The 13,311-nt window shown below is 47.2% G+C and overlaps 3 protein-coding genes across 3 annotated transcripts; 1 reads left to right on the top strand and 2 right to left on the bottom strand.

The window, feature by feature from the left end:
* Positions 1–70: 70 nt before the first annotated feature.
* AGABI2DRAFT_176670 (NADPH-dependent glutamate synthase) lies at positions 71–8,400 on the bottom strand. Its single transcript, XM_006458184.1, has 14 exons — positions 7,705–8,400; positions 5,968–7,351; positions 4,615–5,915; positions 2,871–4,564; positions 2,626–2,810; positions 2,512–2,572; positions 2,301–2,462; positions 2,036–2,250; positions 1,930–1,982; positions 1,803–1,877; positions 1,559–1,743; positions 1,428–1,507; positions 1,292–1,376; positions 71–1,238 (listed from the first exon to the last, which is right to left on the bottom strand). The coding sequence occupies exons 1-14, from the start codon at positions 8,375–8,377 to the stop codon at positions 1,176–1,178; spliced, it is 6,216 nt and encodes a 2,071-aa protein (XP_006458247.1). The 5' UTR covers positions 8,378–8,400; the 3' UTR covers positions 71–1,175.
* A 1,439-nt stretch (positions 8,401–9,839) lies between these two features.
* On the bottom strand, positions 9,840–11,553 carry AGABI2DRAFT_199699 (hypothetical protein). The gene is made up of 11 exons (XM_006458183.1): positions 11,344–11,553; positions 11,264–11,292; positions 11,141–11,213; positions 10,978–11,090; positions 10,878–10,918; positions 10,718–10,824; positions 10,585–10,662; positions 10,408–10,529; positions 10,206–10,354; positions 10,073–10,150; positions 9,840–10,012 (listed from the first exon to the last, which is right to left on the bottom strand). The coding sequence occupies exons 1-11, from the start codon at positions 11,494–11,496 to the stop codon at positions 9,975–9,977; spliced, it is 981 nt and encodes a 326-aa protein (XP_006458246.1). The 5' UTR covers positions 11,497–11,553; the 3' UTR covers positions 9,840–9,974.
* A 632-nt stretch (positions 11,554–12,185) lies between these two features.
* Positions 12,186–13,029, top strand: AGABI2DRAFT_216653 (hypothetical protein). The gene is made up of 5 exons (XM_006458182.1): positions 12,186–12,386; positions 12,443–12,482; positions 12,535–12,615; positions 12,669–12,721; positions 12,779–13,029. Exons 1-5 carry the CDS (start codon positions 12,256–12,258, stop codon positions 12,804–12,806), a joined length of 333 nt encoding a protein of 110 aa, XP_006458245.1. The 5' UTR covers positions 12,186–12,255; the 3' UTR covers positions 12,807–13,029.
* Positions 13,030–13,311: the final 282 nt, after the last annotated feature.

The following is a 13,311-nucleotide window of genomic DNA, read 5'->3' as shown; positions in this document are numbered from 1 at the left end:
GTCTCTTGCAGGTAAGCTATTTCACATTATGGCTAAGGAGGATAGGACATTTGTTGACTGGTGCCGCATTTTTGAAACTCTGCTAGCGCTTCGAAGTACCCTCCATGTCGAGCCCGGTGCACCAGAAACGGAGGAAGCAGCCGTAGGCAAGCCTCAAGTACGCATTTTTGTCCTCGGAGCACGCGCCGAGTCGTCTTTACCGCCCCATGTATGGGAACAATTGACCATGCTCTTCCCGTCGACCCACTTCCATCTCTTCTTTATTGGGCCCCAAGTTTCGTTGCCTAAACCTCCGACAAGCAGTATGGCTGATGCGACAGCGAGTACGAATTCGACTACTTCAAATAATGCATCGAACACTGGGGATTTGTCGAGTAAAACTTCGGATACCACGCCTGAAAAGGAAGTGACGGTCAAAAAGCCTGAGTATCTGCCGAACGTGTATGAACCACCCACTCCAGCTCCCATCGCTCGCTTTAAGCGTACAAGAGACTCAATACAGCGATATGGCGTCCCGTCATATACAATCCCATATACTCCCCAGCTTACGATCACCGGAATGCAAGCCAAGTATGCCGATGTTCACGCCCAGTTCCAATACACGTTGGATCCCTACAGTGATGTTTTCTTCATGTTTTCACCCGGATTTGGGTTCCCATCTCCAGAGTCGGTCGACGAGAATGGTCGGCCCCAATTGCAAATCGCATCACCGACTGAGTGGGGCCCGGTCTTGCCCATGCTCCTTGCCAGTAAATGTTCGATCTTCGTCACCGGATTTTCGCCAACCGATGTCGAACGTGATGTTCGCTCCCTTTCCAGCGCACCACAAGTCGCTGGTGAATTCGAATGGGTTATCACACCCGGTCCAAATTCCTTCGGTAGTGAGAAGTGGGAGATTGCAGATTTTGATCCCCGTGTCATGGTAAAGACTAACTGGGGTATTTGGGCGATTCGCGGAAAAAGCAGAGATGTACAAGAGCGTTCATCTGTTTTTAGACTCTTTGGATAGAATAATCTACTTAATATTCGGTATATTTTCAAATCAAAACAAATCAAGAACATATCTCTTCTCAGCTAGCAAATCATTATATTTGTTCGTAAAACAGGGGGTATTTCTATATAATAATGACAAGAGATATTGCATATAGATCGTGGGAATACAAAGACACATAGTTTTAAGCCTGCACCTCGATTGGATGGCCGTTCTGGACCACTTTGCTTGGAGGCGGAACAAAAGTCTACAAAACCCTGAGTTTGTGCTTTGCAGATAGAGGAAATCAGATCTACTGACCCTGGTCTTAATACCTCCTGCACGCGGTAGCCTGGTTGAACCACTCAGATGAGCGTCAACTTCGGCAGCAGCTTCGCGCCCCTCGCTAGAAATCGAAATGAACAGTGTTCGTAAATGAGAAGACCGAAAGACTGACTTAATGCCCCAAACAATCAGGGATTGACCGCGTCTGCAATCACCAGCAGCAAATACGCCCTCGACGTTTGTGCAATATTTCTAATATACAATTGAATGAATAATCAGCACAAGCCAATGACATGTACGTACCTTGGGAGGAGTTTGGATGTTAGAACGAGCATCTTGCTTGAGGCCGAGATCTTTGACAACATTGGCTTCGGGACCCATAAAACCGAGGGCAAGGAAGACAAGCTGGGCGGGGAAAAACTTCTCCGATCCTGGGACTTCCTCCATTTTCCAGCGACCACCACTATCTTTGGTCCACTCGACACGGACTGGGTGGATTTGTCATTTATTTTACTTGAAACAGGAAAGACGCTGTTTAATTACATACCAGTGTTTAATCCAGTGAGGTTGTTGTCCTCATCAACGACAAAATCTTTGGTAGATATGCAATATTCACGGGGATCTAGCTTATGAATTAAGAAGGTGCCGATGATACAAAGTTTAGAAATACTAACCGTGCCCGAAATGAGCAGCAACTTCAATGTGACCATAGTCAGCCCGGAAAATACTGAACGCAGATATTAGTAGAAATCAGCAGATACCATGGGCACTTTATCTTACCGAGGCCATTGCGGCCAAGGATTATCACGGCCGCGCGATGCAGGTGGCTTTGGAAGCAACTCAAAATTGACCACGGATTTGGCACCATGACGCATTGCAGTACCGATACAATCATTACCAGTATCTCCGCCACCGATGACAATAACTTCCTTGCCTTTAGCGCTGATGTACGAATTATCCTGGAGTTCCGAATCCAACAACGACTTTGTATTCAACTACATGAAAGATTGAGGCGGGGATCATGTATTGAAATGACTTTTCATACCTGGAGATACTCCATAGCGAAATGAATACCATTGGCACTTCGATTTGGTAATTTGAGGTCGCGAGGCCAAGTGGCACCAGTACAAACGACAACCGCGTCATGTTGATCACGCAATTCGTTCACATCGACATCGACACCGACGTGAGCGTTAGGGATGAAAGTCTGAAGAAAACGTTAGCGTGATGTAGACCAGATAAGAAGCTATGCAGACAATGCCCTCGGCAGCCATAAGGTCAATACGTCTTTGTACGATATTTTTGTCCAGCTTCATGCTAGGAAAGCACATTTAAACATTGCATAATTGGCGATCAGATGGTAGACTTACTTAGGAATTCCGTACATGAGAAGGCCTCCCATGCGATCGTTGCGATCGTACACTGTAACCCAATGCCCTGCTTTATTCAGCTGATCAGCGCAAGCAAGACCCGAGGGGCCAGATCCAATGATAGCGACGCTCTTTCCACTCCTGGAAGCCGGTAGACGAGGTGTCATCCAACCCATCTCGAATCCCTGTGCACATAGGTAACACGTTACAGCCTCGAACAATCAATAGGATAGTATAACTTTTACCTTGTCAATTATCGCACATTCGATGCTCTTGATGCCTACGGGATGCTCATTGATTCCCAGAACACAAGCACCTTCGCAAGGAGCTGGACAAACACGACCAGTGAACTCAGGGAAGTTGTTGGTCATCAGGAGACGATTAAGGGCATCTTGCCATTGTCCCTTGAACACTAGGTCATTCCACTTGGGAATAATGTTGGAAATGGGACAACCAGTATCTGACTGACAGAACGGAACACCACAATCCATGCAGCGTGCAGATTGGTATTTAAGCTCGCTCTCAGTTAGGCGTCCGGAAATTTCCTTCCAATCTTTGACGCGCTTACGAGGAGGGCGATAAGCTTCTCCAAGACGCTTGTATTTCATGAAGCCACGCAATTTATCGAGTTTGTCGAGACGCTTCTTGTTTGTCGATTCATCAACGAGGGAGTCTTCGAGATCAGTCACAGACGGTTCATGACGCGGTTTAGATATGGAAGTGGAGGATTGCGTTTTGTGTAATAAGATATCCTCGAGAGCTTCAGATGCCAGATCTACCTGGCTGGCGGTTCGAGAGGGGACGAGATCAATAACGCTGAGACGCTGTTTCTCCTCCTTTTCACGTACTGCTTGCTCCTCTAACACTCGCCTGTAGTCTGAAGGCATGACCCGAACGAAGAGGGGAAGAATGTGATGGAAGTCATGAAGAACACGATCTGCAATTTCGGATCCGGTATAGTGACGATGGTCTTCGATCAGGCTACGCAGCGCAGCTATTTCACGAGGATCCGTTACCTTGCCTAGTTCGACCATTTCCATATTCACCTTCGAGGCAAAAGTGTGGGCCATATCCAGAACGTAGGCAATACCTCCACTCATTCCAGCGGCAAAGTTGCGGCCAGTGAAACCAAGTACAACGACACGGCCGCCAGTCATATATTCACAGCCGTGATCACCGCAACCCTCTACGACAGCGTTAGCACCCGAATTACGGACAGCAAAACGTTCTGCAGCAATTCCGCGAATAAACGCTTCACCAGAAGTGGCACCGTATAAACAGACATTCCCAATGATGATGTTCTCTTCCGCTTTGAATGTTGACTGCTTCGGAGGGTAGACAACGAGTCTTCCACCAGAGAGACCCTTTCCAACGTAATCATTAGCATCACCCTCCAACTCGATAGTGATACCTGGGGCAAGGAAGGCTCCGCATGACTGCCCAGCAGACCCCCTCATACGAATATGGATGGTATCCTTCGGGAGACCCTCCTCCCCGTAAAGCTTCGAGATGCGATAAGACAGAGAAGTTCCGAGGGCGCGATCGGTGTTTGTCACGTCGCATTCGATGTGCACAGGCAGGCCCTTAGCGAGCGCAGGTTCAGCCTCGTCTATGAATTTATTATCGAGGCGGATGTAAAGCTTATGATCTTGTTGACGGACGCGATGAGTGGCAGCACCAGGGCGCATCTGCCATGCTGGCTTGAGGATAGCCGAGAGATCAAGGTACGCAGTCTTAGGTGTGCGTAGCTTTTCATTGACCTTGAGCATGTCAGCTCTGCCGACCATTTCATTGATAGTGCGGAAACCAAGCTTGGCCATTATGCCACGAAGTTCTTCGGCAAGATAGTAGAAAAAGTTGATAACCTGCTCGGGTTGGCCGGCAAACTTCGCTCGAAGTTGGGGATCTTGTGTAGCAATACCTACGGGGCACGTATTGACTGGAAATGGTGTTAGACCACAAATTTAGTTCAGCAAGTATGTCACGTACGATGACATTTTCTCATCATGATACAACCCATGGCAATTAGTGGTGTAGTAGCGAAACCCCACTCCTCAGCACCTAGCAGACAGGCGATTGCAATGTCCCTGCCCGTTCGAATCTGACCGTCTGTTTGAACAGTTACACGACCACGTAAGTCATTGAGAACAAGAGTCTGATGGGTCTCGGCCAGACCAAGCTCCCAGGGAAGACCGGCATATTTGATGCCCGTCCATCGGGAGGCGCCAGTTCCACCATCGTGGGCAGAAATTAGAATATGGTCAGCCTTAGCCTTAGCAACACCGCTAGCAACAATACCGACTCCAACCTCTGAAACAAGTTTAACAGAGATACGAGAACGTGGATTGGAACACTTGAGATCATAGATGAGCTGTTTTAGATCCTCGATTGAGTAAATGTCGTGATGTGGCGGGGGAGAAATCAGCCCCACACCGGCTGTAGAATGCCGGGTGCGAGCTATAGAGGTGGAAACTTTATGACCAGGAAGCTCGCCACCTTCTCCAGGTTTTGCCCCTTGGGCCATCTTTATTTGAAGCTCATCAGCATCAGCCAAATAATTGGCCGTGACACCGAAACGACCAGATGCGATCTGCTTGATGGCAGAGCGCATTGTATCACCGTTGGTGGAGACTTTAGAACGCTCGGCATCTTCGCCTCCCTCACCAGTGTTAGATTTACCACTTAATCGGTTCATGGCAATGGCAAGGGTAGTATGTGCCTCCATCGAGATAGACCCATAAGACATGGCGCCAGTGACAAAGCGACGAACAATCTCGTTCCAGGGCTCGACTTGTTCGATAGGGATAGCGACGGTATTTTCGTAACGGAAATCAAGCATACCACGAAGATGGACTCTGCTCGCCTGTTCATTGGCATTGCGAGCATATGAATCATAGGCATCCTGGTTTTTTTCACGGACAGCATCCTGAAGACTGGCGATGCCAGATGGATCGTTGATGTGAGCCTCTCCACCATCGCGCCAATGGTATTCACCAGATTCCGGCATACCAGGGGGGAGTATGGTTTCCCTGCTGGGCCATCCACGTTCATGAAGCTCAAACGCATCCAACGCGAGCAAGTCAAATGTAGCGCCCTGGATTCGACTAGCAGAACCAATGAAACACTTGTCGACGACCTCACTGTGCAACCCTAAGATCTCGAATATTTGGGCACCCTTGTATGATTGGAGGGTAGAGATCCCCATTTTTGACATGACTTTCAGAATACCATTGTCGACCGAGTGGCGATAATTTTCGAAGAGTGTCTCAACAGCAAGCTCAGATTTTACGCTATATTCTACTCATCAGCAAGAAACTCGAAGGGAAGAAAAATGCTGCTCACAGTCCCTCGCGAACAACTTTGTGAATCGACTCTATTGCTAACCACGGGCATATAGCGTCAGCCCCATAACCAACCAGGACGCAGAGGTGATGAACTTCGCGAGCTTCGGCAGTTTCGACCATGAGAGCAACCTTGGCGCGCTTTTTTTGGGACGTCAAATAATGATGAACACCACCGCAGGCGATCAATGCAGAAAGAGGAACACGGTCAGGACCAATGGCGCGGTCACTCAAAACGACGACTTTGACCCCATCTTCAATTGCCTGCGTTGCCTCACTACAGACGCGCTCCAAGGCTGCCTTATAGCCAGGAAGTCCTTCGCCCTTGGGGAATGTTATGTCAATGGTACGAGAAGGCCAGGTAACATAAGCAGACTTCAAGTTCTTCATAGCATTCATTTCTTCGATGGAGATGATAGGAGAGGGGAGGAGAATACGATGGCACTGCTCGGGCTTCATATCAAGCAGATTACCTTCAGGTCCAACGTATGCTTCTAAAGACATCACAATACTCTCCCGGATGGAATCAATAGGCGGATTCGTGACCTGCGCAAATAACTGGCGGAAGTAATCGAAAATGAGACGGGGTTGTGTTGCCATGCATGCCAGCGGAGCGTCATTGCCCATTGATCCAAGAGCTTCCTTCCCACCGATGATCATAGGAAGCATGAGAAGGTTAAGCTGCTCCGAGGTGTAACCGAATGCAAGCAATTTTGGATCAGTGCTTAGAGTAGAATCATCAAGAGTGGGTTCCAGTTGTATGTGGCTGCGCTTAACGCGTTTTATAATCTTCGGCACCTGCAAAACGTTCGACTCGAGCCAGGAAGCAAAATCCTTCTTTGATGCGGTATTGTGCTTGAGCTCCTTGTCGTCGACAACACGTCCCTCTAAAGTGTCAACTAATAACATACGACCAGGCTTCAGGCGACCTTTTTGCACCACTTTTTCGGGCGCAATGGGAATGACCCCAACTTCAGAAGCACAGACCATGATGTCTTCGTTGGAGATTATGAATCGACACGGACGAAGACCATTTCGATCAAGGTTGGCACCACAATAACGACCGTCACTGAAGGTGAAAAGCGCAGGACCATCCCATGGCTCCTGGAGACAGGCCGCCCAGCTGTAAAATGCCTTTTTCTCCGGCTCCATATGTTCATTGCCCTGCCAAGCTTCGGGTATCATCATCATGACAGCCTCAGGTAACGTTACGACACCATTAACGACCAAAAGTTCTAAGACGTTGTCGAAGGCGGCGGAATCGGAGCCACCCGTTTCGATAATGGGATAAAGAAGATCCAATTGGTCACCAAAGTGTTGTGACGATAATACACCTTCACGCGCACGCATCCAATTCTTGTTTCCTCGCACGGTGTTTATCTCACCTGAAAAAGGAAAAGCAATTAGACAAAGTGATATACTGACGTCATTTTATACTTGCCATTGTGAGCAGCCCATCTCAAAGGTTGGGCACGGTCCCAACTCGGGAACGTATTGGTGGAGAAACGGGAATGTACCAGTGTGAAGTGTGATCGGTACAAAACATGGTTCAAATCATGGTAGTAGTTGTATACTTGAGATGGGGAAAGTTGGCCTTTGTAGACGATGTTCTTCGATGCCAAAGAACATAAGTAAAATCCTTTGGAGAGACCACTAATCGAATGGGACGAGTTCAGTTTGTAACATCAGAAGAGCAGCAAAAAAGGATATACGAACATACGATGGGTAGCATGCTTACGAAGGACATACAATTGACGCTCGAAGTGGCGAGCATCAAAAGTGCCACATTGGCTAGAACTTCCATCGCCATAGTGACTACGGAGGACAACAAAAGGTTGCAATATGGTAGGTTCTCTGCTGCTAGCGGCGGGCCCGAGAATAGTACCGTCAGTGGGTACCTCTCGCCAGCCAAGCACACGGAGACCAAGGTCGTTGGCAATCTTGGCAAATATGGCTTGTTGCGCCGGTGTTTGCACGAGGTCATCCTTCTTGAAGAAAATGTTCCCAACAGCATATTCCCCAAGCTCTGGGAGAGCGCAACCGATGTCCATTTCCGCCTCTCGTTTGAAAAACTCGTGAGGAATGCCGGTCATCACACCCGCACCATCGCCATCACGGCTATCAGCTCCAGTTGCACCTCTGTGAGTCATGGCACATAATAGCTGACGAGCATCAGACACTATCTTGTGGCTGCGTTCACCTTTGATGTGGCAGATAAAGCCAACACCACACGAGTCTTTTTCGTTCACATTACTGTAGAGGCCCTGATCGGCTGGGAGTGTAGCAGCCCAAGAGTTTTCGTCGCGTTTTACTGCGTGAAATCCGTCAATGTTTTCTAAAGTGGCGGTCTCAGATACAAGGGGTAAATCAGAAGTAGATGTAGCAAGATGTTGGGAATTGTGAATAGTCATGGACTAAACTGGGCAAGGTTGGGTATGCGAATAATGAGAACTGTGCGCCTTGAAGAAACAACAGAGGACGACAGAAATTTTGGTCAAAGTGGTGGAAGAGATAACGATACAGCGGAACATGGTACGAATTTATATACATATCTATTTATGGAAGCTGATAGGGATGTTGCCACATGACCACAAGTTTCGGATTGTGCCCGACGCGCTCACCAAACTCTAGCAAGGTCTTTCACCAACTTCAGCACTCGATTGCGCTTCTGTGAACATCAGCTTGCTTTTATTTACTATGAAAGCATCATCGCAACTTATCGTCAAACATACAATTGGGGAGTGAGACAAAAGCTCCGAGTCGTCCCGACGTCCTATCCATGATGCCGTAAACGCTCGGAAAGTGAAGGTCAGCGATAATCCATAAATAGCTGCATGGTGAATTTGCGTCCGAAATCCGAATTTTTATTCGGCCTCTGGCATTGGCATATACCGTCTCTGAAATCCCAAAAGTGGAAGGACCTCACCAGAATTTGTCCCAAAAGACGAAGATACGTCCCCATCCAGAGGTGCAGCCTTTAGTCAAAGTCCACCGATTCGGATCCAGAAGAAGCATTGATAAGCAAAGAAAAAGTCCAGGGCTGAGATGCAGAAAATACAGGAATTTCTGGAGTTCTCAAAGAGGCTCCGCAGCGAGGCATTGACCTGATAAGTGATCTGTGCAATGCATTTGCATGCACAAACGGGATATTCGCATGAAGTATCGACCACTTCAACGTTAATGTTCAATACGTGTTTCATGAACTACTTGAAAGCACCATTTGAACGACAGTTTCTTTCATCCCTTCGACTTCCGTCGCGGGCCCGAGGCTATTGGGGTTAAAACTTCAGCCGACTTACTCGGCAACATGAACATTTCCCTGACCATAACCTTCGGAGAGCTCAAAAGGGATCATGGAAATCAATATGCACCGTGCAGGACCTATACATAAAGCGAATCGCTCAGCGCTCATACAAGAAAGCGGACAAACATTAATAATGTAAACTCCGCTGCATTCATCCAGATGAAAATTATCTTGGCTAAAAAATCGGTCCGGTGCGCCTCATCAGGCTCTATCAGGTTTATTACACCCTTAACACGAGCACTCAATGAATCAAATATGCTATACGGGAGTGTCAGGTTCATTTCTACCCTCTAGTTATAAGAAGGAACGTAATATGATTGCAATGTCACGGAAATCCAGCAATATCATCGAGTCGGCAGAACCACAAACTTGAATCTGATTATGAAGAATTCAATATTCTCTAAGTAGGGACCTGTCACCAATTCGGGGAGAGATAGTGAATGCAACCACCGAATTAGTACTGTATTACCGCAGCCGAAGTTCAAATTTGAAACGCTTCAACCAACTGGAGTCAAACTGGTGGAGAACCCTGTTGGGCGCGTCGGTGATCAGAACCTCCAGCTCCTCGTATAATACGGATCTTTGCCGCCAGGACAGCATTCCTTTCATTAGGTACATACACACAATACACAGCTAGGGAGTTCAGCCTTATAATTGTTTTGCATTTTGTGGTCCACGGAAAATATAATATTTTATCAAGACCCCTAGCCAGCACCGTCATGTAAAGCACAACAAACGGCAGCTGGAACATAGTGGTACGATGAGCAAAGTTAACTGGAGAAAAGGAAGCCATTATCCCAACCTTTATGATGGCCATTGTACTGCCTAACAGTTTCACCCGAAGACATCTCCCACAAACGCGCTGTATGATCGGACGACGCTGCCATAGTGATATGTTTGAAATGGGAAGGTGTGAAGCATAAATGAGCACGAACCTGTCACCAAGTAGGCGGAATCTGCACTGAACGCACAATCCCACACCCATCTTTGATGACCCATCAATGTCTTCTCCAATTTAAACTCGTAGTTTCCAAGAATTGCCCATATTTTGACCGTAGTATCTGCAGAACAAGTAGCGAGGTATCTTTGAACAACATGTCAAAAGCTTATATATCAACTGATATTAGAATAAGTGACCTTGCATCAGGACTGAGCAAACAGCGGGTCAGGTATTTATTATGCGCTTGAAATCGTGTCACAGCTTGAAAACGCGGTAAGCCGGTGTGTTCGTCATTGATCCTCCAGACATAACATCGACCCTAGGCAGTATATTAGCAGAGCTACCATGGGTGCATCGGTCACATAACGTCTTACATTATTGTTCCCCGCCACAAGACACGAGCCGTCGGAAGCCAAGGTGACAGAACGGATGGGGACGTCAGCCGCTGGAGTCTATCATCTCAAAAGAGATCAGTCTATATTCAATGAAATATAGTGGACGTTCTACCAGTTCATGTGAACAGATGTTATCAGACAGATCCCACTGTTTGATACTGCCGGCTTGATCACAAGAAATCAATTCCCCTTGATTTGGATGAATGACTACATCGTTGACTTGATATTGAGATAGTTAGGTATCGCCTAATTGAGCTGAGGAAGAGATGTACCAGGGGCTCCATTGTCATAGATACGATGCAGCGATGAACTTCTAATGATTTGTTTTCAGAAACAATGTCTCAATTGCATTTTGAGTTGACGTTAATGCACCGTAAATCCCAGATCCTTATTGAGCCATCTTCACTGCCAGTGACTAGCCATTTGCCTTCGTTATGGAAAGAGACTGCAGTAACGTTCATAGTGTGTCCCTCAAAGGTCACAAGCTAACGAACAAGTAAGACGTCTGTCATTTAGAGATAATGGGAGCATATACAGGTTCATTCGCAGTACTGGCAATTTCGTATATGTTGACCTTCTTGTGGATAGCCGCTGCCAAGAGACGTTTACTGGGGAGCAAATCAGCCAGCCGTTGGACAGAGCTAATGCCCTCAAGTACTCAGGCGAGATTGCGAGTCGATTTACTTGCTAAAGGGATGGATAGTCGAAACCTAGTACCGCGAGCAATAGCTGACTTACACCAGATTCACCTGAGCGCGCAATGGTTCGGGAGCATATGCCACTCCAAGCCTCCCAAAACCTAATTTCGTGGTCGTATGATCCGGTAACCAGTATGACGGACATATCCTGCCGAGGGGTATTCATCTTTTGTGGGTGAGAAAACGCGGGCATCGCAAAAGGTGGGGTCCAGGTCCAAAGCTCAGAGCTGGTCCGGTGGGACGAACCAGTACGAACCTTGTCACGCCATCAATGAGTGATCGAATATAGTAACTGAGATGGTGGAACACAAGCGAGTACACCATAAATACCGAGTCTAATCGCAAGTAAGTAACTTACAAGCACCCTTGTTCCCTCGATGCTCCAAGATCAGGGTATCTCTTACACAAATCGTGGTGTGGGAATCTTTGGGCTTCCCACTGCGTCTCATACCGGCTCCCTTTTTCCCAGCCATGGTGGTGCGCAGTTTAATCATGGACTTGCTTCACTTCCTGCACAATCGTACGCAAATCCCTTCCCATCCGGAAGTATGGTGTGGCCGCAGCAATAACTCTCGGACGGCCGAGGATCAACGGAAACAAGTAGCTGTTACCTGCATTTCACTTTATTAATGGCTCGAGGACTCGACTATGGACTGCGTGTTCTCCATGCGTTAGTTGCAAGAACACATGCTTGAGAAATACCCGTCTGGGTGGATCAGCAACATGTGGGTGTCTCGGGTCGATGCCCACGAAGGCATAAATCAAGGCGTGCCTTCGTGTCTCTGAGAACAAAATGATTTCTACACCTCGTTTCCTCAAAGCCACCAACTTATTTCCGATCCCGCGACGATCGATTACAAGTGAATTAGGGCACGCTTCTTGACACTTCTATGGAGCCCCAGGGTAGTGCGCTAGCTGTTCCACCTCATATCTACCTTCTCCCCCATTTACAATGCGGGTTGAAAATCGAGCCCGGCTCCTTCCACCGTCGACAGTATCGTATATTCACGATCAGGCGCCCACGCTAAGTTCATTTCCTATCGCCGGTTTCGATTTTGCACATTATTCAAAGGTATCTTCTGTGTATATATATACTGTAGCCAATAACTCTATGCTGGTATCCTCACTCGCCTTCCAAGTTTCCTTGAACCTGCTATTTGGGCTATGAACGCCTTCCCCGTTGGTTTCTCACGACATTCTTGCCTGTAGCTTATCTGAACAACTCTTAAAGGCCGGCACCCGTGTATACTACTGGACTCCTACAGGAGCAACCATTTACGGAACTGTCCAAAGTTCCAGTTTCTTGGAAGATGTAAGTTTCCTAGTGTCAAATTATCATTAGGCTGGATATAACTCGATTTATAGGGTACGCAAATACTGACCATAGTTGAAGATAGCGGCCGCATCTGCACTTTGCCGTATGTGCAATTGGCATATTCTGTCAAATGTTATTAATCACATTCTGACGCTCGCAGGGCCGTTGGCATCAATAGAGTCTCATGAAACAGCTGCTACGCTATAATACTTTGCAAGATCCATCATATTCCCGTAGTCCAGTACTGCAGAATGAAGTTTTGATGTCATCTCGGCTCGCGTGGCTCGCGCAGTCAGTTCTCTTATCTAGATTGACGGCTAGTATTAGAAGCTGGACTTCCTCGAAAAGTTGCATAAGTTGATTGGGTACATCTTAAATATTAAATTTACATCAATCCCACTGAACGAGAATGACACTCTTGAGATCGAACCGGAAAGAACGCCAATCTAATTTGCACCCCAATTAACCTCATGGCTGCATGCAATTAGCGACGGTTTCGGTTGCAAGTTCTTCAGGCTCAAGAATATTCCCGATAGTGATACATCAACGGTATCATTTTTACGGCTATATCTCAGCCAGTCAAGTCAGGTTGAAAGGGCACAGTCGGTTGAATATTACAATGCCATCTATCTTGGAAAATCGATACGAATAGTTACGCAATAATTTGGGCCTGCCCAATTTCACCGATCTCTC

Source organism: Agaricus bisporus (genome assembly GCF_000300575.1).
Source record: "Agaricus bisporus var. bisporus H97 unplaced genomic scaffold AGABI2scaffold_2, whole genome shotgun sequence".
NCBI lineage: Eukaryota > Fungi > Basidiomycota > Agaricomycetes > Agaricales > Agaricaceae > Agaricus > Agaricus bisporus.
This window is presented reverse-complemented; position numbering and strand designations above follow the sequence as displayed.

Bases quoted from the DNA above. Each gene is read 5' to 3' on its own strand.
- AGABI2DRAFT_199699 (XM_006458183.1), bottom strand. From the start codon at position 11,496: ATGCCCGCGTTTTCTCACCCACAAAAGATGAATACCCCTCGGCAGGAT. The intron at 10,825-10,877 runs GTACATCTCTTC...CTCAATATCAAG, and splicing joins CTATGACAATGGAGCCCCTG to TCAACGATGTAGTCATTCAT. The intron at 10,013-10,072 runs GTTGGGATAATG...ACTATGTTCCAG, and splicing joins GTACAATGGCCATCATAAAG to CTGCCGTTTGTTGTGCTTTA.
- AGABI2DRAFT_216653 (XM_006458182.1), top strand. From the start codon at position 12,256: ATGCGGGTTGAAAATCGAGCCCGGCTCCTTCCACCGTCGACAGTATCG. The intron at 12,387-12,442 runs GTATATATATAC...TCGCCTTCCAAG, and splicing joins TATTCAAAGGTATCTTCTGT to TTTCCTTGAACCTGCTATTT. The intron at 12,616-12,668 runs GTAAGTTTCCTA...CTCGATTTATAG, and splicing joins GTTCCAGTTTCTTGGAAGAT to GGTACGCAAATACTGACCAT.
- AGABI2DRAFT_176670 (XM_006458184.1), bottom strand. From the start codon at position 8,377: ATGACTATTCACAATTCCCAACATCTTGCTACATCTACTTCTGATTTA. The intron at 7,352-7,704 runs GTAAGCATGCTA...TTCCTTTTTCAG, and splicing joins GCGTCAATTGTATGTCCTTC to GTGAGATAAACACCGTGCGA. The intron at 1,377-1,427 runs GTCAGTCTTTCG...TTCGATTTCTAG, and splicing joins CTGATTGTTTGGGGCATTAA to CGAGGGGCGCGAAGCTGCTG.